Source organism: Epinephelus moara, chromosome 10 (genome assembly GCF_006386435.1).
Source record: "Epinephelus moara isolate mb chromosome 10, YSFRI_EMoa_1.0, whole genome shotgun sequence".
NCBI lineage: Eukaryota > Metazoa > Chordata > Actinopteri > Perciformes > Serranidae > Epinephelus > Epinephelus moara.
Genome location: NC_065515.1, coordinates 10830632 through 10855564, shown reverse-complemented (window position 1 = coordinate 10855564; position 24933 = coordinate 10830632). Strand labels below are relative to the sequence as shown.

The following is a 24933-nucleotide window of genomic DNA, read 5'->3' as shown; positions in this document are numbered from 1 at the left end:
GATAACATGGTCACAAGAATTAGACAGACGAGGTCAGTGACCTTGACCTCTGACCACCAAAATTCAGTCAGTTCATTGTTGAGTCCAAGTTCAATTTGTGCCAAATCTGAAGAAATTCCCTCGAGGTGTTCTTTAGATATTTCATTCAAAAGAATGGGACGAACGACCCGAAAACATAATGCCTCAGGCCACGGCTATCGCCAGTGTGGAGGCATAAAAATGGTGCAGACTGGTGTCAAAATTTCATTGCTGCGTAAGCATAGCACTGTTGAACTATAGTTGAACTATTATACAGTAACATTTTCTGATGAATCTCCAACTCACAGTCTGTCACACTGATGATTAACAACACAAAGACATAGAGAGTGTGATTGAAAAGATCTTTTATTTGTTAGGTTTTCAAAGGAATAACATGAGGACTACATGAGGGCATCCAGGAGCACGGCCCTGATGACATGCTGCTAAACAATAAATAGGAGTAACATACTGTATGTTAACTGTGCAACAGTGAGTCTCTTACACACACAGAATGTCAGATGGTTTTGGAGATGACCTCTATCATCACCTTACGTTAACAGCTCCAGTGGCTTCTCCACACACGCACACACACGCAACCACACACACACAAACACACACACAGAGGGTAAAGATTCCAGTCTTCATACAAAAAAATATACCAAATACTACCACGGTTGCTTGTAGCGCACTAAATAATTGACAATAAGCGTCACTGGTGTCTCCCATAAGTCAGCTCCCATTCGTCTAACACAGTCCGACACAGCACGACATCATCACCGAGTACGATTACTTCAAAATATGTTCTTCTTGTTTTTCATTTTTAGGAGGAAAATCTGCAACTTGTACACACAGTAGACACTAGAGTAACCACTGCACATTTTTTCCTCAGGTTGTTATCCCTATATGCAAAAATAAAAACAGGATACATTTGATTACATTTGATATTAAAAGAGAGAAATGTAGCACCAAACTGGCCATAACGCTGCCTATGACTAATCAGGAGAGTTAAGCAGAACAGCTCCCTTTTGAACATTTGAAACATCCTTCCATTCACAGGAAAATAAAGCCTCAGATAGAAATAAATACTGCTTATATGAAAAAATGTATTCTGAAAACCTTTAGCAACGTTGCTAAATTGCTCAAAACTTCCCATGTGTCTTCTCCTCGTAAACTTGTTTCAACATCCTGTAAACCTTCTGCTCGCCTCCATCTCCCACACACACATCTGACTCTTACAATGCAGAGAGCACATACGATCCTGTACCTTCATTTCCCACATACTGTACATCACCTGTGTCCCGGTCGTAGCAGAGCTGTACCAAACAAAGCTTCAGTCGTCATGTTCTTAAAGGGTAACTTTGGTGTTTTTCAACCTGGACACTATTTTCCTATGTTTTTGAGTCTGGGTGACTAAGAGACAAAAGTTTTTTTTTTAACTGGTCCAGTATTGAGAGAGAGCGCTGCAGCTGGCAGCAGCAAAACGGGCTGTGGTCTAACCACTTGGTGCATGTTCACCATCAATTTCTGTCCACTTGAAGTGTTTGTTTTTGCCTCTGACAGGCTCAGATTATTATTCAGAGTGTCTGACAACATTATGGAAAGGATCCCGACAAAGATAGACCTTTTGTTAGAGTAAGAGCCTTCCGGTTTAACCAGAAACAGCCCCAAAATCGCCATAGCCATACCCACCAGACTCCATTTAAATAAACAGTAATTTTAGGATTGAAAATAACACTTTATTCAAAGTTGACAGAAACAAAATAAAATACACAAAAGCCATCGTGCTTCATCTTAACACTGTTCCAACAATCATCAGCTCTGGTTTGGTTGAAATAAACCCTTACTTTACCCAGTTAGACGTTAGAACATGCTGGCTCTGTACACGCTAAAATTACTGTTTATTTAAATGGAGTCTGGTGCATTTGGCGATGACGATGTTGGGGCTGTTTCTGGTTAAACAAAAAGGATCTTACTCTTTAGCAGAGAGGTCTATCTCTGTAGGGATCCTTTCTATAAAGTGTCAGTCATTTATAATAACAATCTGAGCCTGTCAGTGGCAAAAACAAAACAGTTTAGTGAAAGTAATTTGACGTGTGAACACGCCCAGAGTGGTTACATCGCAGCCTGGCTGCAGCACTCTCACGCAAAACTGAACCAGCTTCAAAAATAGTCGTTCTCATTCGTCACTTAGACACAAACACGAGGACAAAAGGATCCAGGTTGAAAAATACCGAACATACCCTTCAGGAGAAAATTCCTTTAAAGGGCCTGAATTAAAGCCCTTTGTGTTGGTCCCATTATAACAGTATTTCCCATCAGTCCATGTGAACGGCCCCATCGAGCGCCACACATGCAAAAACTGATCAAAATGTACACGTCTCCCTTTCATTATATCCTGGGAACAAATGTTATCATTTACATCATTAATCAAGAAAAATGCACAGATCGTTAGAATTAAATCTTTAGGCTGAGAAATGTTAACATTTCAACTGGCAGTATCTTTCAGTCTCCAGTTGTTATCGTCTTCCCTTCACATAAAAAAATTACACCGAGAATGAGAGTGGACAGTCTTTGTGACGTCCCAGAGGCCCAGCCTCCAGACACATGATGTTCGACTTAGTTTCCGTTTATCTCCATGGGACCTCCTTTGGGTATGAGCAGGCTCATCCGGCCCGCCGTGCTGGCTGCACTCTTGATCACCTCCATCCATCTGTGAAGACAAGACAGCAGAGTTGACTTTAAGGCCGACCTGTGGGATGCACTGCAACGTTGTGGGGATTAGAAACGTACCTTTCGAAGGTGTACTCGCTTTCTGCGCGGAAAAAGTAAACGTGGGACTTGAACTGCAGTTTGAAGACGTACTCCTTGTGAATGCTGTCTGATTCTTCGGGGGTACTGACTGTGTAGCCGAGCAGTGGGAGGCTCGCCAACGGGAAGTCATCCTGCAGACAGAGATAAACACACTGTCTGAGAACACACCCACTCACGTTTTAAATGTGTTGCAGCGTAATAACTGGTGTCAGGACGTGTCGGCTGACCTGGTGAGTCTTGTAGAAGAACAAGCAGAAGTTGGTGAAGACGACCCAGAGTTTCTGCCAGCCATTACTGTTCTTGAACTTCCTCAGGAGGTAACCTGAGAGCTGGTTCTACACAGAGAACATGACGGTCAGACAGATATGATTAAAGATGAACTATGACTGATGTTTCATCACTAATTCAGAATAACACTCAGTGATTTGTGTGTGAGCGCTTGGTTGTGACAAACTGCATTAATTAAAAGATCTGTGTGTTAATAAGGACTGTTAATGTGTTGCTTTAAAATGTTAAGTGTGTTAATATGCTCATCTCACTGAACAGTAAAAATTGTAGAAGTATTTTAACTGGACCTCTTGTAGTAATCTATCTGGGCCTGTGGTTCTGGTACCTGGTTCATGCGCAGGTAATCAGTGAGAGAGAGGTTCTGGTTTCGGTACCAGCAAACATGTGTGATGGTGTTTGGTCTTTGGCCCTGACCGAGGAGATAGCGAGGAGGGAGCTCTGGTGAGATAGCCGGAGAGCCGAAGACTGAGAGGGCGAAGAGACAAAAGAAGAAGACAGGGTGTAGAGAAAGTGTTAGCATGTTAGCTTTGAGAGGAAGTAAGAGGGGAAAAATAAGAGCAGGAAGTCCTCCAGGTCTGTGGAGTAAGAATGTTAGTGGTGGAGAAAAACCTGTGCTGCATGCACATTGTTAAAATCCTCTCAATTAAATAAGAAACCCAGAACAAAGAGCCTTCCAGGACAAACTTCAGTCAAACAGTGGAAACAGTAGAAACACAGGATATTAACAGTCACCAGCAGGAGAATAAAAAGAGGGAAACTGAAAAGGTTAGAAGGAAAAGGTGAAACGCAGAGATGGACCGCAGAGCGATGGCAGCCGTTTGTCACCAACGTCTATATGCAGTGTTGATGAACATCACTTAGAAGTAAGTTAAACTCAGAGTGAATAAAAGAAGTGGACGTAACTTCCAGGTCTAAGTGCCTTGAACCTGTGTTCTTTCTAATGGCCAGCAGGGGGCGACTCCTGTTGGATTATATAGAAGGGAGGAAATGAACTTCTAACCAGATTTATGACCTCAGTAAACATTTCCCTAAAGTATAGTCCCATTTAGAGTCAAATGGACCAGCTATTATGAGCCCAAATATTGCCTGGTGCCCCCCAGAGGCGTATCGTCATCAGACCGATAGCCGTAGGGTTCTGAGACTGACCAGTGGGTGACGTCACAGAGGCTACGTCCACTTCTTTTCTATGCTCTGTGGTTAAACTATCTGTGTTGTATTCAGAGTGTGTGGCTGTGTAAAAGTGTGTATATGTGTGTCTTGAAGCGGGCAAAGGAGGAGTACCTCCACAGCCTGGCTGTGATCTGACATAGACACACTGGTGTTGCGGTGCCAGCACACATGCATGGTGGTGTTGGCACGGTGGTGCGTCTGCTTGTCCAGTGAAGTTCGGGAGGAGTTCATGTCATCCTCCGACTCCTGCTCCAGAGAAACCTCATCAGATGACCCTGAAGGGATGGGAAGTTGTTTGGAGGAAAGGGATTAACTGGATATTTGAATGTGTGAAGGAAAAGATTTAAAAAAAAAAAAATTATTCCTGACTCAGCTGAGGAAAGTATAAAAAAGCCACACAAAGTAAACATCTCCACACCATCAGTTACACCAGTTCTTCTACATCTCCACGGAACACTGAGGTCAAAAGAAGCTCTTACGGTTGGAGTGATCGCCGAGTCCAGCGTCGAGGAAGATGCTGGATTTCTCCTGCGACTTCTTGGCCATGTCGATAGCCATGTTCAGATCCTCAATCCACTTCCCCATCTCAACTTTAGAGCTGAAACACAAACATAAGCCCTGTTCACACATAGTTAGGAACATTTGCATTTTGCACCTTTTCACACACGCCACGGAAATGCCGAAATAGATAGGGCAAGGGATAACGCAGCAGGTGGCGGTAATGGATGCCAACTGCCATAAAACTTGACAGAAAAAAAATAAAAGATATTGAGGTGAGGACATCAGAGAAAATCAACTCGTGTTACTCCGACTAAAACTGGACTTTGAAAATAAATGGAGAATGTTAGTCCGACTGAAATCATACTTAAAGCTCCAGTAGGCAACATTGTTTTGGTTTAATTGAGTAAAAATTTTATAATATCCTCTAAGCATAATGTAAATCAAGTGGTCTGAGACAAACAATAGGTTTCTGCACCTCACCATGGCTCTGTGTTCAGCCTCTAAAGAATCAGTATCGTGCCGATGTGCATCAACCAATCAAAGGGCTCTCCGTGGAGAGTGAGAGCCAAACCTCGGGAGTATGTGCGGGTCCGTGAGGGAGGGATGGGGAGGGCTGCTGCGTGGAGAGGGAGAGCCGAGCCTCGGGAGTATGTGCGGGTCGACGAGGGAGGGATGGAGCGGGCTGCTGCGCGGTGAGGGAGAACCGAGGCTCCCAGAGAGGGAGAAATAGAACCAAATAGGATAAAATACTCACGTGCTCGTCTGGTAGGAGGGGCTCAGGGCGGAGACGAACGAAACCTAACTCAGATGAGACTCAAAAATCAACCATTCTCAGGCTTTCTACCTACTGCAGCTTTAATCGAATTTCTCACAGTCAGGCTAACACACCCAGAATATGTGAATGGGAGTTGAATTCCTCCTGCATGTATACAGTCAATCGGACTCAAACTGGTCTGAGTATGCTCCACACTTTCCGCCCTGGGCTTTGACCCAAAAGTCGAATAGTATTAAATGTGTCACAGAAGAAGAAGTCGGGTAAGGAGCTCCTGGACCTCACAGTTTTCCTAATTTGAGGACATTCTTAGCGACTGGTTTTCTTCCTTGAGTCAGCTGCTAACTGCTATCACCTACTTTTTAAACCTCAACACTGTAACACATCATCAAATCAACACACATGTACCGCCCACCATCCTGCTGGCTGTCCTGTTTACACAGACATCGTTATGACACTATTACTACTTCTGTTCCAGGCTCAGGGGCGAGACAATTCTGTCCCCCCATTCGATGATTGTACCTTACGTACAGAACACTGAGGCGGAATAACGCTGCAATATGTATGCAGTGTGAAAGAGGAAGGACTTGAGGTGGGAAACTGGTGGTACTGGTTTCCCATTCACACCTGACCCTATGCAGGAAATGTTCCTGAACATCCCGGCGACAGACTGCATGAGTGAAAGACGAACGACGGATCAGCATTGATGTACAGGTGGGTTTTTACGTTGTGTGTTCAGAGTAGTTGGAGAGAAAATGAAGTACAACATGGTGTAATGAAGAAAATATGATAAAAACATTTTATCTGCTTTTGCTTAAGCTTTTAATTAAGCTATAAACAAATTATCCGAACCTTTTCTTTATTTGTTTGACCAAAAGAGATAAATTGGAGCTGAACTATAACTACTACAATAAAAAACAGTCCTTTCCCCTCCTCACCTGGCAGCCACGACAATGGTCCTCTGAGCAGAGTAGATGGTGAAGCAGTGAGGCACCGACCACTCATTCTCACTTTCCTCAACCTACAAACCAAAAAAGAGAAACCCAGAAAACATTACCCAAATACTGGATACATTCAATCTAACACACATTAGTTTACAAAGGATGCTTTGAGCTCAGGAGTGAAGGGGGAGACAAAGTCTGGAAGACAGAGCTGCCACTGGAGCATCTATGTGTATCTGTGTGGAGGTAAACTGTAAGGAGTTTGTTAAACCTCCTATCAGGACTGAAGTTAAAAACTAAAATCTTTGTCTGTGGGTTTATTTTGGCTTGACATACAACTACAAATATTTGTAACCGTCGTGAGTAATCTGCGGGGTGTGCGTTTTGGTGATTGCTCTACACAAGCATGGGAGAAGAAGGGTAGGGTTTGGGTTAGGGTTGGGCGACTGGAAGAATATATCAGCTATCAGCGATTGGTGATGACGATGGTCTATTTCCAAAGAATGAGTGAGAGACGCTGCTAAGCGCTGAAACAAAGTGAGACCCCACATATTTTATTTATTTAACTGGATGTAAGACATTTAAGACATTTTAAGGACCTGCACACACCCTGATCTACACACTGAATTTTTATAACCTTTACTCGTCTTGCAGTGTGTCTGAGGTTCGCTTTCATTCCTGTCATGTAACTGTTGGTTTCAGCCGTGTCTCCGGTTTATGGTTTGTTTTATTTTTAAACGAGACACAGGATAAAGTGACTTTGACTAAATGTCACTTTTAAGCTTAGATTTGGTTGTTTCCTGACAGAGGTGTTTGTTGCACGCGATGTGTTCATGGACCACTGGAAAGTTGAAAATCCAACAATAATTTTGTTTAACTAGGGCTGTCAAGCAATTCAAAAAAAACAAAAAACTAAATCGAATTAATTACATGCTCAGTGATTAATTAATCTAAACTGATCGCATACATCAGCTTTTGCTGTAAAAGTATTTAAAAAATGTTGATTCCAAAGAATTTCTGTAAAAGTGTCGTAGTAAAGCTGCTGGATTTTGGTCACAATTGTCCCCCTGTCCTCTACCACCCAAACTGGTCTGCAGTCCATTTTGTAAGGGAGTTACTTAGTTGGTCACAGGTAGACTGACTCAGTTTTTGTCTGAACGCCTGGTCGAATGTGGCTTGATAAGGCTGCCTGCTAGCGATAAATGCTTCGTGTTGAGGTGATATTTCAGCCTTCAAGTCCTCCAATGATATGAAAATTCCTTACTGCAGAGAATGGGGCGTCGGTGGCTTAGTGGTTAGAGCACGCGCCCCATGTACAAGGCTGTTGCCGCAGCGGCCCGGGTTCGACTCCAGCCTTTGGCCCTTAGCTGCATGTCATCTCTCTCTCTCCCCCTTTCACACTTGTCTATCCTATCCATTAAAGGCTAAAATGCCCCAAAAAATATCTTTAATCCATTAAAGGCTAAAATGCCCCAAAAAATATCTTTAAAAAAAAAAAAAGAAACTGCAGAGGATGGTGCTCCTATCAAATCTTCCATCTGGACATTTTTTAAATATAAATGTTCCATTCACAGGGCCAAGCAGCGTCGTCTCGTCTGCCTCCATCATGTGACAAAGCCACTGTGGCCTTCAATGACACACTGGGTCAAAGGGCACCACAGAACATGATTAATCAGCATTAAATTCTTTAAAGCGCTATTTTTTTCTGTGATTAATTAATTGAAATGAACGCGTTATTTTGACAGCCCCAGTTTTTACAGTTTCCTGCTGAGATAAATGATGTCATTTGGGCGATTTTTTTAAAGAAAGCATTCTTTCTAAACCTGCTGGCGGGTTTTGTGTTTAAGGATTTATTTTGACCAAAGCAGAGTTGAATGTTGGAAGAATGGAAATAGAGTACAAGACGCGCATCCCAGTGTCTGATGGAGCAGGTGCTGGACTGAAGAAGCACAAAGTAGAAACAAATATATCCACACACCAGTGGAATCTACAGTAGAAAAACCAACCAAGACGAGTTTGAATGAAGAGTGTTTCACTATGAATTAACAAGACAATAAAGTCAGTCTCAGTTCAGTGAAAGAGAGAAACCTGCACAGTTTTATTTTTCTGTTTAGTAAAGGAAACAGGTGTAAGAGTATTTCTTTTCTTGACGTTTTGTGACTTTATTTTGTTCATTTATTGGACTTAAAAAAGCTACAAGAGCTCGGAAGCGCAGCGAACTCGCTGCCAGAACACACCTGTGTGAAAATATCACCAATCGCCGGCTGGAAAATGTTACCATATCGCCCAACCCTAGTTTGGGCATCCAAACTGGCAGAGCTCAGAGGACTTACCGGTGCATCCAGCACTATGAGCTGCAGCCAGGAGTAAAGCAGAGACATGCAACGTTAGGAGACCCAGGCCCTCCCTTCTCAACACACTGATCAGATCATACTGATGATTCTAACCTACACACGTCACCATCAGGGGTTACTGTTCCTCTAACAGTGTACCAGGAGCTGTAGTCGGACCTTTACAGGGCTGGTGAGGGTTAACGAGGGGTAAAAGTTAGAGGAGGTGAACTAGAGCTCGTATACTCACGATCATGCCGTGAAGGGGCAGCTGGCCGTGCACTTTGAACTGATTGGTCGCTGTAACACCTTTGCTCGTGTAGAGGAGCATGTCTGAGAACTGAGAAGAGACAGAAACATCTTTAACTACACTGATTTATAAGAAATTTAATCACAGGCAGTCGTAGTAGTTTTGTACTAACCAGGAAAAACATCCTTTGCTGCAGTCCTTTCTTGGTGAGCTTGTACAGACATCCCTCTCGAATGAACTCCTGCAAACACGAGAAGGTTGTCAGGTACTCTGGGTGAAGCTTTTACATAGTTTCCCAGCGCCCTCTACCCTCTGCTCCGTGTCACTGCACTCACCCTGCCCGGTGCTGTCAAGTTCTCGATGCCAATCAGGTCTCTCTGCAGCTCGGTCAGCTTCTGGAAGTTCTCCAGCCGGATGAGACTGCTCTGCAGCTGAGTGGCGATCTCAGCCACTTCCTTCAGAGCCTCTGTGAGGAAACAAAAATGACGTTCCATCAGTTTTCTGAAAGTCACTCAGTCCACTCTGAGAAAATACACATCTTCAATTTGCTGATATTTCACCTTAAAAAGTTTTAAATCTGAAATATTTTTAAGAATAATTATCTGAAGTAAAACTGCAAACATCCAGTAAATTATTACTGCAATCACTGACGGTATGAGCACAGCAGGTGTTTTTTCTCAAAGTTGTCTTCCTCAGCTACCACTGTCTTTACCAAGTAAAACTTCAGAAGGACACAAGCTGAGGAAAACTCACCCTTGCAGTCGTCATGATCACGGTGGGAGGGAGAGTAATGCTTGCACAGTCTCTCCAGGATGAGTTTGTAGTGCATGAGGCGCTGGATGGGCTTGAGCAGGAATGTGTTGAGGGGTAAGTAGCAGACTTTCTGCAGCTCAAACTCTTTGTAGACTGTCTCCAGCTTCTTCAGCCTCTTGGTGGCTTTCTCCAGCTCTGTCAACACCTCGTCGTGTTTCTGCAGGAAGCTGGTGAATTCCTAAGGACGACAATAAACGTGTCAAATACAGGACCGCTCTGTAAAGGAGAGGCCGTCTTCACCAGAGAGCTAACAAAGCATTCTCACCTTAAGAGAGCACATGTTCCTCAGCATCACGTCACCGATCCTCTGGTAGTCCCCTTTGACGTGAGCATTGGAGCGTCCCTCCCTAAGAAACACATTTGCAGATGTTGTCTTTATTAGCATCTCACCAGAGGCCTCCACACATGTAATCACACAGAGAGAGTGCAAGAGCACCCACCAGAGAGCCAGCCTCTGGTCCAACTCCTTCAGGAAGCCTCGGTGGAACTCATAGATGGGGTCGATGTTGGAGAACAGGAGCGTCATCAGGCCTTCTGGCATGGCGTTTTCTTTGATCACAGCACTGCGGAACCACTGAGCACGAGAGGGACAACACGCTAATGACGCATACACTCCTAATAAACGATCATGGAAGAAAATGACAAGTCGGGCTTATAAAATCTCAAAGGTTAACAGCTTATTGTACCCTTCTTTATTAGAGGACTGTATCAAGCTTTCAAAACTTTTCTTTTAACAGTGGGTCCATTATTATTATTTCTGAGATTTTAATATCATCCTGTATCATCTGATGCTCTCGTCTTTGTTGCGTGCACACTGGATATTCAACATAATCGGCTCCAAATCCGAGACAGCATCCAGTAGCTGTTCTAGCATATGTGGTGCCCTGGGCAAGCCTCCCGCTGGCGCCCCCCAAAGACCGTGTCGTTTGCTGCAGCTCAACAGTCACAGTGCTGCATATTTATTACCAAAATGCAAATAAACAACCTAACTAACAATAAAAAATAAGATAAAATTAAGTTTTGTTTTCAGTAACATGTTTTAAATGTGTTCTAATAATTATATAAATCAATCACAATCACATTTCATTTCTACTTTATTTTATTGCTTTATATTTACTTAATTTTATTTCATACTCTTATTCTTACTTCTTATGATTCCCTTTTAGTTACATCGGAGCTACTGTAACGAATCATAATTTCCCCTCGGGGATCAATAAAGTATTGACCGTTTTTATGATCATCCTTTGATGCAAATTATTTTTTATTTTAACATACGATTACATACAATCCTGACTTCAGCGTTTGTATTTCAGTGACCACATTATCTTAACGCAGCTTTGGTGAATCCAAATAAGAGCAGGGTTTAAAAACACTCACCACAGTGATGACCTCGAGGTCTTTCAGGTACGTTCGTTCTGTGGTCAGAATCTCTTTGGCAATGAAGTAGGCCTTATCGGTGGGATATCGCTGAGGGAGAAGAGGGACATTTCAAAACTGAGTGACGGACAACACGAAGAGAGACACTTCAAATCCTTCCCTCCATTATACAAACTCAAAGTTTGATCTTGTTATAAATTAGGGTTTTGTGATTTCTACTTTTAAAAGAAGGGGGTTGTGAGGCAGGGGGGAGTGGAAGGGTGGCATGTAAGCAGTGTACCTTCCTCCTGCCCTCCTCCTCCTCCTCTAGCCTGGCATTGCTGCCCACCTCGCTCAGGATGGGGCTCTGCAGTGGCGACGGGGCCTGGCCCGGCAGACTGAGGGTCGACATCTGGAAGGAGGGGGACAGGCAGAGGGGACCTTTGGAGGTGAGGGGCGAGAGCTGAGGGCTGTCCACGACCGAGTCTGTCGAAGAGGGAAAAGAGGAATTAAAAATCAGATTTAATCAGTGATTTAAATCAGTCAAGACAAACAACAGAGCATCAGAGAATGAGACAGCAGTATGAGAGGTGGGGGAGGTGAAAAATAAAAGAATTGTAGAGGTTTCAAAACAGAACAAACACGATCTTTTGTGTGGCGTTTAAGTCAACAGTCACTCACATGACCATATTTGTAATAGCGCTAACATACGCCGCATTCAGTCAAATATATACTCCATCTTCACCTAACCTGTTTTTCCAAAATTATCTCATTTCCTCTCAGAGAGAAACCACCGCCTGCACATTTTAACAAAAACAAGTGGAATGGTTCATCACACACGTTGGCCACAAATGAAAGGGGAGACGGCAGAGTAGACCGAGGCAAGTAATGGTTCCCACATTTTTTCCCCCTGCCATTGTTTTCAGAGCTCGCTACAGAAAGGACAAATGATTCACTGCCAACTTCTACGAGCCCGGCTCTGTTTCAGACAACTGGCTCTTCAGCTTTTGTTCGCTTCGCTACACAACAAATCAGGAGACAAAACACGCAGATGAAACGCCGGGCTGTCCTCTTTACTGAGTCACAGGTCACCACAGCTGTTCTTCCACTTCTATTAGACAGAGAGGAAAAAAAAGGAGTGGGGGAAGGCTGAGAGACGGGGGAAAAAAAAAAGAAAAACTCGACCCGGAAATAATTGCTCACGCTATCAGGAATGTGGCTTGTCTGGAGGGCAAATAGTTGTTTATAGTTTATCTGAAGTGGCCCACAGGGACTGACAGGAGAGGGGAAGAGAGCGGACGTCGGGCTCCACAGCAGGAGGACGAGGGTTTGCTGTGGAATGACTTGGCACAGAGCCTGTCCAAACACACACACTCAGCTGGAATTAGGCTGAGGAATCTTGTGTACGAGTCCGACCCAACCCCCAACTGCACACAAGCTTGTTGCCTTAGACATATAAAGGCGATGTGTGCTGACTTGTTGTATACAGGCTTCTTTTTCTACAGCACTGAAGAGCATTTCATATGAACAGAACTTCTCTCATGGAGAAAATCAAAAGGAGCAGCTAAAGTAAGGAGTGTACAATCTGGAGTGTGTTGCTCCTGCACGTGAAAACAGCTTTGAAAGATTTTTACGTGGGATCACAAGTTGGTCCTTAGAGTTTCATTTAGTTTTTAAATAATGAAGAAAATGATCAGGCTAAAACATCACACCTAATACACAATATCTCCAGTCTGATGTCTGAGTAAAACCGAAGAGGCAATCTCCGGGGCTGAAAAACGCCAAAGTGCCAAAAACTGCAGTTCCGCTAACGGCCACTTGAGGCTGGCTCCAAGAGCGAGTCAACCCCCATAGACCCCCATGTTAAAATCCAACTTTACAGCTGAAATTAATGCTTTTACAGCTTAGTACAAAAACGGTTTTAATCTCAATAGCTAATTTTCACGTTCACGACAACTGAATGGGGGGTTATTTTTTATAACTCACCCGTTCAGATTTTTTTAAGACTTAAAGTAACGCATATTTAAGGGTGTGGCCACTTTGAATGACAGGTGGGTGCCATTGATAAATGGCTACCACAACGACAACACTGGTTGGGTAAACATGTCGTTACCCCAATATTCATGTAGTATAGTAGTAGCTGTCACTATTTCAGTGTATTTTCAGCCCATGAAAGCTAATTGTAACGTTTTAGTCATCGGGAAAAGTTCTGTTCGGCATTTAATCTTACTAAAAGAACCTCTAAGGAGTCTGATGTTCGGTTTTTCCACTAAGTAAATTGTTTTAAGCCTTTTTTTTTTCGCTAGCAAAAATTTGCATCATCACAGCTAATCATAAATGCACCTTGCTAACTAAGCTAGCAACTGGCGTTAGAGTTAGCTCCGCTCTCATATCCAAACGTGGTCACTTCTGGCTCCAAAAATCCAAGATGGTGACAGCTAAAATGCCGAACTTGAAGCTTCAAAAATGAGCCCCCAGAAACAACACTGCTGGACTTTTGACATAGAGGCCAATTTGTACAATGACATCTTCAAGGTCTGTCGCTTGATGCCATTGGGCACAAAAAGACTTCATTCCCATAGGATTACATTCAGAGAGAAACACCTGTCAATTGTCACAACGAAAAGACTACTTTTATTATTTGGATTTCAAGAGACCAGGAAAAAAACGCTCATTTAAATCACTTTAGCCCCATTCAAGTTAGCGGAGGGCAAAACCAGAAGTCAGCCATTTGGTTGCACTCGGCCACCGTAGTTAGCTCGCTTTGTAGGCCCCACAGTGCGTTAGATCTTGGTAATTTCGTAGCATGGAAAAGTAGCTTTTTGCGCCACCAAGCAACTTTCATTTGCATGAATGGGGCCTTGCCTCCAACGCTGTATCCAGGTCTCTTTATACATCCATGATTTTTATCCCCATTCACGTTAGCAGATGCTAAAATTGAAGTAGCTGGCTCAACCAGCAGAAGTCTCTGGTGCGCTTGCTCCATGGTCACAATGGTGCAAAAGATCAGGATAATTTTACACTCGGGAAGTACAACTTTTCATGCTCCACTGAGCAGCTTTGACAGGAATGAACGGGGCCCCGCCACCAACGCTGTATCCAGGTCTCTTTATACATCCGTGCTCAAAACACGAGTCCTCAAACAAATGGGTAACATGTTGGCTACGTCCATTATTTCGTACAATTTGAAATGCGGACAGAGGGTGAGTAAACTTCATCCGTCGTGATGTGGGCCATGCACATTACAAGAGTGTCGAACACCACTGAGGTTTCTGTTAAAGCAGTTGAAAGAATGACATCACCACTGTGTCTTTGATTTTTCGGTCTGCATCTGAAAAAGAATTTTAAGTCTGACATTCATGGTACCCAAAAGTGATTACTTTATTCTTGAGAGAGTAAAAACATACACACATTAAGTACAGGTTTGTTTATAATAAGTCAATATACATATTCAGGATTAAGTGATGATTACTTGATGCCTAAGTGCAGTTATAGCTTAGCTGGTTATCATCGTCAGCCCCGTCATTAGTTAAATCTTCAGTTGAGATGTTTGAAGAATCACATGGCAGAAAAAGAATCAAGGCAACCAACTCGGTCTAACAGGTAACTGATGGCACATGAAACTAAATAACGTTCCACAACTGTTGTTGTTTTTATTGGGAAAATAACAATCCTTCAAAATGACAATGAGAACTGATGAGTATTTATTCTTAGTGACTAAAGAGGAAAACTTAATTTAGAAAGCCCCTTTTTTCACATGGATGTTCACCGGAAACATCCATTGAAAAGTAAACAGGAACGTACACCTGAGATACGCATGACAAGCATGAAAAGAGCGAAAGTAAGTGCTTTAAGGCACAGAGGTGCGAGACAAAAAGGCAACACTAACAAGCACAGAAAAAGCAAACTTTGCCGAATTCAAGCAGATTAAAGTGAGCTCAAATGAAAGGAATTTAAAAAAAAATTGCACTCAGCAAGTCAAGACTGTTTTGAGGATGAAATGACAACATGGTGACTGATTAGTTTGATATCAAGAAAGTATTAGTTTTTTGTGTTCTATGGCACAAGTTAATTCGTTCTAAGAGGCAGTTCACCCCCAAAAATCACAATATGCATATTTTCCCTGTTACCTGTAGTGCTATTCATCAGTCTAGATTTTTTTGGTGTGTACCGTTGAGTGTTGGAGATATCAGCCAAAAAGATGTCTGTCTTCTCTCCGATATAATGGAACTAGATGGCAGTCAGCTTGTGCTGCTCAGGCATACATTTGAAAAACTCAACAGCAATCCACAGACCTTGTGAGCAGTTTCATTTAGGAACTTTTGTCTTTCTACCAAACTACACCCTCTAACCCTTATCAGTGCGCAGGAGGAAGCGTGCATCTACTCATGAACGAGAAGCTTGAGCTCATGAGGTAAACATTAATGGCGCCCTCCATGGCTGCGCTGTAATGTCTGCTAGCTCAGTGGTGCTAGGTGAGCCAGCAGTTGATGCACTCTTCCTCCTGTGCAGTGATACAATTGGAGGATGTAGTTTGGTAGAAAGAAAATAGTTCCTACATGAAACTGCTCACAACAAGACAGATTATCTTGAGTAACCTGGTCATGATTTCTGGAAAGAGACATTGCTGCTGAGTTCCATGATGTTGGAGAGAAGGCAGACATCTCTACGGCCGATATCTCCAGCACCTTGCACCAAAACTATATAGACTGAAATTAGCACTACAGGTAAGAGGGAAATTTGTATTTTTGATTTTGGAGTGAGCTGTCACGACAGACTTGACAAGACCAGTTGGATCTCTGAGGCCGGGAGGTTGGACGAAAAAATTGAATTAGAAAAAAAAAAAAAAGCACTGTGCATGCTTGTGTGTTAGCGACAAACCACATGACAGCAAACTATCATTCCTACACCAATACTTCAAAAACAACATGAAAAACAATCCAGCTACTGTAAAAGAGAAAGTCATAGCTAATGTGCAAAAGACCCCCATTTCCTTCAAACCAACAGAGCACCACCTTGTTGGTACCCTGAAGACAGCCAAAGCCAAAACCCCAAAATGTGCTAACATGCCTGTAAAGAGACATACTGATGCTTCAATAAAAGCTTCCCCTACTGAATCCAAAGGGTTTCCTACAAACTACAAACATGGATGGTTTTCAACGTTGAAAAGCGCTGTGTCTATTATACATGGTTTACTAACTATTGTAAGTTTGCTACAGGTGTACGAAGCCTTACATACAAGGAGGATGATACATTCATTTTGTAGAGAGTGGTGTTAACTAGGGATGCACCGATCTATTGGGCAAACGTATTCGCCTTATTGACGACCATCGGCCTGTCAGCAAGTAAGATGATATTCACTGATGGCAGTGGACGATGTTTTTCTGTTGTGTCACATCGGCTCCAGGCAACATGAGAACAACAGAAAATACTTGGAATGAACAGAGGTCTTCATCTGGATGCTTTCAGGACTAAAGGACGCAGTAAACTCAGTGTCAAAGATTCGGGTGACAAACCTTATTGTTTCCCTGATAATGCTTGATTGTGAGCAACAAATCTGTTTTGAAATCGACAGGAGAGGAGCTAGTTAGCGTTAGCTGTTAGCTGATAGCAGCCGGAGCTAACTGCTAATGGAGGTCACTTTGAGTTACATCATGAGGCTTTCTAGCTCTCTTCAGTAAAAATGAATACTGGACAAAGGTAAATTCTAACACTCATGTAAAATGGAATTTTTGTGAAACTTGAGCGCAAACAACTGTTTGAAGGAGAAATTTGTTGACATTTTCACAGCAATATAAAATACATATTAGAAAGGGAAACAGTGTCTGCACAACCTGAACAGGCAGCAGGATGGAGCCACGGATGGGTGTTACGGTTCGACGACGTGTTATGCGTGCCACCCACTGTGGAAGATTTTAATCTAATAGTAGTAGTTATAAGGTCAAAGAAGAACAACAGTGACCATAAATGTCCGTAAATTAGGAAAACAATGAGGTGCAGGAGCTCCTTACCCTCCAAGCACAGGATGTAATCAGGAATTATGATATATTATATATAGTAAAAAGGATTATGAGTTTTATCAAAGGTTGTTTCATGAATTGCTCATTCAAAGGTAGAGTAATATACAGTTCAGTTATTCTTTTCATAATGGAGAGCTCTTTGTTTCTCTGGTACAAAAGGGGGAATAAATAAAAACACAAAATAAACAACAACAACAAAAAAGCATTGGTATCCGCCCAATTATTCACAATCGGTGCATCCCTAGTGTTAACAGTGCACTGAATGGCTCATTAGTACACTGCTTACATTCTTTAACTTTGCTCGGCGTGAAGCTAAAATGTTAGTTGGTGAGATTTATATATTTTTTTTTATCCTTCAGACATGATGAACCTACCTAAAGTTTAAGTGCATGACACCTACTACACGCTGTCAACTGGTCTGATGTGAAGAGTGCTGACTTCAGCCAGCAGATGTCAGTGAGGCACAGAAGTGGCTCCATGGAGTGTCTCATATTTTACATTCAGGAGGCCTGTAAGGATCTCTGGACCTGGACGACTGTCTGTTTCATTTTAACCCTGAGATTAGACAAATTAATGATTACCATCTACTGGGAAACTGTACACTACACAAGTACCATATAAGAAAAGCCAGGTGATGATGATGATGATGATGATGATTAGAATAATATTATTTGTGACGTACTTTGTAAATTAGGATATCACATTTTTTAAGCTTACTTGTTGGTCAAGACAAAAATGGTAGAAATCATTCAACATTCATCTAATTGAAACTACTAAGGCAGGCGAAGGTGGATGCACAACTAGGTTTTGTCACAGCTAAATTATTACGTGTTCAGCAAATAGAAGGCAAATCTAACAAGACATTCCTATGACAGTGTACATTCATGTTTTAAAGGACGGCAAACAGGACTTAAAAGGTCTAAAGCTTTCAAAGTAAAAGCCCAAAGTGTTTGTTGCCGTTTTCTTGAATCTGTGAGAGATTCACCCAAAATGCATAAATCAACATTTCCTCTAAATACACTGAACCTGTCGATAAGACAACTGAAAAGACAAAGAATTATTCTGCATTCAAGAATCTCGTGAAAAAAAGCACCATGACCTGACCGTGACAGGGTTGAATCACTGATACAAACTAATAGAATCATTCTGCTGCAGAAAACCAACACGTGGAACGGAGGATGTTTTCCTCCACTTCTCATTACAGAGAGTTAAAAGTGAAAGCATGCAACAAGTGTACGCAACAACGATGTGCATCAGCGCTGATGAGAGTGCAGGTTGTTGGAAATGACTCAAAGTATAAAGACATAAACAGCCGGACACCTGCAGCTTTACACGGTGCAGCCATCTCTGTCTTTTCTGACAATTACTAAAAGCTTTGTGAATGTTAAAGTGTTGCTGGGACTAAAGTAAAATTGAATTATTAAAGAGTGCTGTTGCTGCTTATCAATCATCAGTCCCTCCAGGATGTCACTTGCTTTTTTGGGGATTATTGTGGACCGAAATGTCTGATTTCACGGCCGCTTTTCTAAAAAATTGGGAGGAACAAATGATATTGCAAGCCAGAATTGCAAAAATAGTAACACTTTTTATAATTGATTAAAAATGAAAGGCAACTTGTTCCAATGAGACTAAAACCGCAATGTTCTGAGTTTGTGATTTATGCAATTCTGACGTTACCAACTAACCTGCATATTTAATTTAACTCACCTCCATTCTTTTGTACGGAAGAACAGCCAGGCCACGAGACAAAAAAAGTATCAGTATCAGGTAATTACATGAAAGCTTTCTTGTTTATAACAAGATGTTTTTCACATTTTTGGAATTTTAGAAAGAAAAAGTTTTGTTTTGTTATTACAAAAAAATGTAATTACATAAAAACATCTTGCACAGATGTGAAAAATCTCATAACAAGAAAAGTTTTACGTTATCACAGGATAAATAAGTATATTGTTATAAAAAGATTTTTTGTTATAATTTGAAAACTTTCTTATAACAAGTTTTTTTTCCAGGATTTTAGAAATGCGTCACGTTAGAAAAAGGTTGTTGTTTATTTTTTAAGTTTATTACATGAAAACATCTTGTTAAGATGTGAAAAATCCCATTATAACAAAGAAACTTTTCATGTTTTAAAAAAAAAGTTTCACGTTATAAAAAGATAAATAAATACATCATTATAATGAGAATGATTCTTGTTATAACATAAACATCTTATAAAAATGTGGGAAAAGTTTAACAAAACTTTTATAACAAGAAAAGTGTCACGTTATAACAAGATAAATAAGTATAGTGTTATAACGACACAAGTTCCTTGTTACAACATGAATGTATTTTGTAAAAATGTGGAAAAACATCTTGTTAGAACAAGAAACTTTATGTTACTACCTGATACTGATCACTTTTCTTTTGTTTTGTTTCTGGCCTGGCATCAATAAACTTCCGTCCGTTCCTGTCTTGTCTGTTGTTCATGTGTTTCAGTCATATTCTGGGTGTTCTGTGGTAGAAAAGTGTTTCTCGTTACCCTGTTTCATGCAGAACATCAGGGAATTACCTTGTACGATTTTTATCAAACCAGAAACAAAGAAGTGAGTTTGGTGATGTTGTGCGTGGGGCTGCTATGATTAGTGAGAACTACGATGACTGTTTAAATTTGTGGACAAGTTGGACAGAATTAAAAGGTTGCACATGTATTGTGACTGTGACATCGCAACATCCCGGAGGGGCTGAATTATTGATGATTAAGTGCTGTACCGATGTGTGATTTACATTTTAATATGAGGGGATCCAGAGGGGTCTGCGAGCGCCAGGGCCTGCAGGTTGTGGCACTGAAGGAGGAAACCCTCTATCCCACCGCTCCCTGTCAGCGGATTACTGTAAAACAGGTTCTGCTCAGGAGGGAGGACGCTGTCAGAGCCCCANACATCCCGGAGGGGCTGAATTATTGATGATTAAGTGCTGCACCGATGTGTGATTTACATTTTAATATGAGGGGATCCAGAGGGGTCTGCGAGCGCCAGGGCCTGTAGGTTGTGGCACTGAAGGAGGAAACCCTCTATCCCACCACTCCCTGTCAGCGGATTACTGTAAAACAGGTTCTGCTCAGGAGGGAGGACGCTGTCAGAGCCCCAGTCGGAGTCTGAGTCTGAGCTGCCGTTCCCAGAGCCCTCAGTGGCTGTGGGGGGGTAGCTGAGCTGCTCAAGCTGCTCTACCAGGTCACTGAACTGCACAGCAGAGCTGCTCTCAGATCGCACCGAGTAGGCAGGGAAGTTGACCATAGAGCTGGCCTCTGACTGGATTTCAGAGCCTGGCAGGCGAAGCGAGGAGGAGTCAGCGCCTCCGTAACCCACCGACATGGACTCGCCCGCAGAGCTGAGCCCCAGGTTGTCCAGGGAGCTGCACTCAGAGCGGTTATTAACCAGAGAGCTGGTCTCAGAGTGACCAACGATGCTATCAGGGAAGGGATTGGTGTTCCCATTCAGGTCCTCGATGCCCACACTATACATCCTGTTTTTGCTGAGGTCAGACTCCTCCACATAATCAAACTGATCTACTTTGTCATCAAGCCCAAAAGAGTAGGCCTCGGCCCCCCCACCGTAAAAAGAAATCTCAGTGGGATCGTCATCTATGAACTCCTCTGAGACATGCAGCGGGGAGTTAGACATGGAGAACATGGGATTCTGTTTTGTACGCAAGAGCTCCGCCTCAAAAGCCTCAGGTGTAAGAACCCCCTTCCTCTTCCCTCCACCCACCCCCACCGAGCACCCAGTGCCCCTCCTCCCACCATGCTCATTATCCTCATTGCCATTTTTGGAGGGCTGTGATTGGGAAGTGCCACTCTCTACACACACAAACAAGGGGCTGCAGTGTCCTGCTGCCGGATTGCTAGGGGCACCTTGAAAAGCGAAGTGAGATGGGGAAGCGGCCTTGACAGGTTCTTCCTTCGGAGGGCTGGGGGGTCTGGTGGCTTGCGGAGGGGACTGAAGCTGCTGCTGCTGGGGAGGCGCTGCTGGAGACCGGCTCAGTGCGGGCAAAGGCTGTGGCTGAGGCTGGAGTTCAGTCCGTGGGAGGACGCTGGAGATGTGCACTGGGAGGAAGGACACAGAAGCGGAGGAAGGGGAGCCTGGGGCCCTGAGACTGTCATTGAATGACAAGCTCTGAAACACAGACAGAGTGGGGGAGGAAAAGAGTTATGAAGGAGACAAGTATTCATTTATTCACTGCTGTACGATGCGATGACAGTTTTCATTTGTTGCACCTTGGTGCTTCACTGACCTGTTTTGGCACATCTGTGGCGAGGGAGCGAGCAGACATTCGTATTTTACTGTTCCTCCTGAGCAAGAAACAATTTAATGACAGGATTGTTATTATGAATGCAGTGTGGAAACATTTCCCAGAAGAATTAGAAAGGCAAACAACCTGTCTGTCTGATAAACAGTTTATATACTGTACAAAGAAACACACACCTCTGGTATGGAGTTCTCTTTGCTCCATTTTCCCTGACGTAGTCCACAAGTTGCTTCTGGGTCCTCCCACTGACAGAGAGAGTTTGGAATTAAAACACTGAATAATGACATGACAGAAACATGTGTTCTGTATGACAGTGTTGAGCTGCTAAATTGCATGAGAAATATAGCATATCAGCGCCACGTATCAATGTCAGCCCTGTATCATTAATAGCATGACAAGTGTATTAAAACATGAGTTCCAAAACAACAAATGTATTAAGCAACAGTTAATCGAGGGTCTCATTTTGGAGCTTTTTGAAATGTTTCAATAGCTTAAAAGTATAGGGCTACTGCTAGCTACATGTCATTTCTAAACTATGGTGGCTCTGTAGAGTCAGACAGTAAAAGAGGCACACTCTCATTGTTAATTTAGCAAACATAACTTGCCATTGGTGAACATAATGCCCATGGCTAACAAAAAAGCAATCGAGTTGCCTGTTGGTGGAATCATGGTTTGTCATTTTGGGACTATCTCTATAATAATACACGCACATTGTGCATGGCAGGTCTATGATACATAATATGCACCAATCAACCAAAACATTAAAACCACTGGCGGGTGAAGTGAATAACATTGATCATCTTGTTACAGTGCAATGTTCTGCTGGGAAACCTTTGGTCCTGGGATTCATGTGGATGCTACTTGACACGCTTCACCCACCCAAACACTGTCGCAGACAAAATAAACCCCCTCATGGCAACAGCACTTGTCGATGGCAGTGCCTCCAGCAGGACAACTCACTGTGCCACACCACAAAAGCTGCTCAGGAATGACCCCAGGAACAGGACAAAGAGCTCAAGGTGTTGACTTTGCCTCCAAATACCCCAATCCCAATTTGATCGGACATTTGAGGGACATGCTGGTATCCCAGAGGTACACCCGATCCACCATGGGTGCTCCTTTGACTGGACTTGGCTCTGACCTGGATGGTGTCAAATGGTGTCTGGCACCAGGGCGTTGGCTTCAGATCTTTTGAGTCCTGTTGGTTGTGAGGTGGGGTACCAGCACGTCCCACAGATATTTGATCAGACTGGGATTTGGGAAATTTGGATGCGAGGCCAATGCCTTGACTTGACGTCTCTGTCATGTTCCTCGGGACACTCCTTAGCAGTTTTTGTGGTGTGGCATGGCACACTGTCCTGCTGGGGGGCCAATGCTACTGGGGGACGCAGTTGCCATGAGGGGAGGGTATCTGGTCTGCACTGGTGTTAAGGTGGGTGGAGTGTGTCAGGTGGCATCCACATAAATGTCAGAGCCCAAGGTGTCCCAAAAGAACATTGCATTGTAGCAAGATGATCAATGTTGTTCACTTCACCTGTCAGCGGTTTCAATATTTTGGTTATCGGTGTATTAGCATTTGATCCAATAAATATAACCATAGATTAGCAATTTGCTCTGATATCGTGTTTGCGGGTGTCCTTCACTGCTTGTGTCCAACCTCTGTTTGGAAGGCCATGTAGCCCTAAAGCTTCACCCTACCCCTCTGTACCAACAAGAATCCAGACACCCAACCTTTAGACGTGATTGTGAAAACAGAGGGGTAGAGCTAAGTGGTAGGGGCAAGAGGTGTACTGGGATTGAGCCTTGATGTCAGTATGTAATACCTGTATCTGAAGGAAGAGCCTCTGGTGAAGAGGATAGCTTTGGATTTTGGCTGGGGTTGGTCAAACAAACGGAAAAATGAGTGGTACTCCACACAGATCTTCCAGAAGATTTTACATTGGTCTCGACTGGCCATCATAAACTCAAGAGTGTCTTGATGGGGGCCCTAAGGATAAATACAGAGAGAGAGACAATACAATTACACAGTTAACTGGTGTCCTTCAGAGTGGATGGGGAATCTGAAGAAAAACTCCAGACAATGTCCAGAGTATCAGGTACGAACATTTCCTGTTGCCCTTTCACACATGTTGCGCACAACAGTAGACTGTCCCTTTCAGATGTCTTCTTAGCTACTGGAAAATCTATTTGGTTAAGGGGTGGCGCCTGGGTAGAGCGTACAGGAGGAAGAACATGACGTAGATTACACTGTGGTAACATAGCAAGTTTGTAATTTGGCCATAACAAGAGTTTCTTGCCGTTTCTAGAATTTGTCTGATTATTTCAGCTCTGGCCTTCTCCGAGAGAAGTTCTTGTATCTCTTCATTTCTCCAATAAGACATTTTTATTGCCGTTTTCATGTAAATGACACTTCTTCTTCCCCCTCAGAAGTTTGTATTCTTCTGTTCTTCTGGCTTTGTGCCAGCCGAATGATAGAAACGTCATCAACACGCCCACTTGCTCCCTGTAAATTCTTTAGACAACAACCTGCTCTATTCTCACATAGGCTCAGACGGACATTACACAGATTTTGTGCTCTGGTGCTTGTTGAATGTCCGGCTCTGACTGATTTGGACATTTCCATTTTAACGTACAGCTCCTTCAGGTTTTGTTCAGGTTTTCAGTACATGTGTGAAAGGGACTTGAGACGTACAGATAAAGATAATTGACATCCAACACTGTCATTTTTTGAATAAAAACACAATACGTACATGAACCTCTGGGTGGAGCTTGATCAGGAACCGTTTCCTCTTGAAGCTCAGTTTGCGGATCTTGGACCAGTTGAAGGTATTTATTTTTGTGGTGCCCTGAAAGAAAAGGGGAAAAAAGAGAAATAACCTTCAGCATCACCGTTAAAGACCAAGAGTCACATCCACAAAACACAGCTAGAATGAGAGCAGCAAGTCACCTGAAAAACCTGAAGGCCCATGTGAGCAACAGCCAGATTGATTTTGGTGCCTTCCCGATCAGCTGCTGGGTGGAAGCGGACGCCGTACATCTCCAGTTTACGGGCAATCTCCAGGATCTGGAAATCTGATTCGGCTGGAGTCTGGCCCCTGGAGGAGACAATATGTAAAATACATCAATTTTTGTGACTGACAACATGTTCTCTCCATGCAACAGGAACTTTTTTCTCTCATCTACTAACTATGTATCCAAAAAAGACCAACATGAGGGAGTTCCCCAAGGCTCAATCCTTAGACCTCTTCTATTTAAAGGAGCTATATGTAAGAAATCTAAAGCAAATAGTCGTAAAATCATCCTAATATGTCACAGAGACTAAGGAATAATGTTCATATAACATACTGATCTCACCGACAACAATAGTACAGCCAGAATA

At 42.9% G+C, this 24933-nt stretch overlaps 1 protein-coding gene across 2 annotated transcripts in view; it reads right to left on the bottom strand.

Annotated features, from left to right (window-relative positions):
- Positions 1-366: 366 nt before the first annotated feature.
- farp2 (FERM, RhoGEF and pleckstrin domain protein 2) overlaps positions 367-24933 on the bottom strand; it is a 48825-nt gene continuing 24258 nt past the window's right edge. Inside the window, exons 8-27 of one of the 2 annotated variants that reach the window (XM_050054112.1) lie at positions 24502-24649; positions 24305-24400; positions 23378-23541; positions 21731-21799; positions 21540-21597; positions 21160-21421; positions 11600-11736; positions 11272-11361; positions 10335-10468; positions 10160-10241; positions 9835-10072; positions 9417-9547; positions 9254-9322; positions 9082-9171; positions 6499-6581; positions 4767-4885; positions 4399-4562; positions 3057-3164; positions 2809-2960; positions 367-2728 (exon numbers count right to left, since the gene is read on the bottom strand). In XM_050054112.1, the coding sequence (XP_049910069.1) occupies positions 2635-2728; positions 2809-2960; positions 3057-3164; positions 4399-4562; positions 4767-4885; positions 6499-6581; positions 9082-9171; positions 9254-9322; positions 9417-9547; positions 9835-10072; positions 10160-10241; positions 10335-10468; positions 11272-11361; positions 11600-11736; positions 21160-21421; positions 21540-21597; positions 21731-21799; positions 23378-23541; positions 24305-24400; positions 24502-24649 (2488 nt within the window). In that variant the 3' untranslated portion in view covers positions 367-2634. Of the gene's footprint in view, positions 2729-2808; positions 2961-3056; positions 3165-4398; positions 4563-4766; positions 4886-6498; positions 6582-9081; positions 9172-9253; positions 9323-9416; positions 9548-9834; positions 10073-10159; positions 10242-10334; positions 10469-11271; positions 11362-11551; positions 11737-21159; positions 21422-21539; positions 21598-21730; positions 21800-23377; positions 23542-24304; positions 24401-24501; positions 24650-24933 lie in introns of both variants that reach the window. The other variant, XM_050054111.1, reaches the window with a different exon arrangement.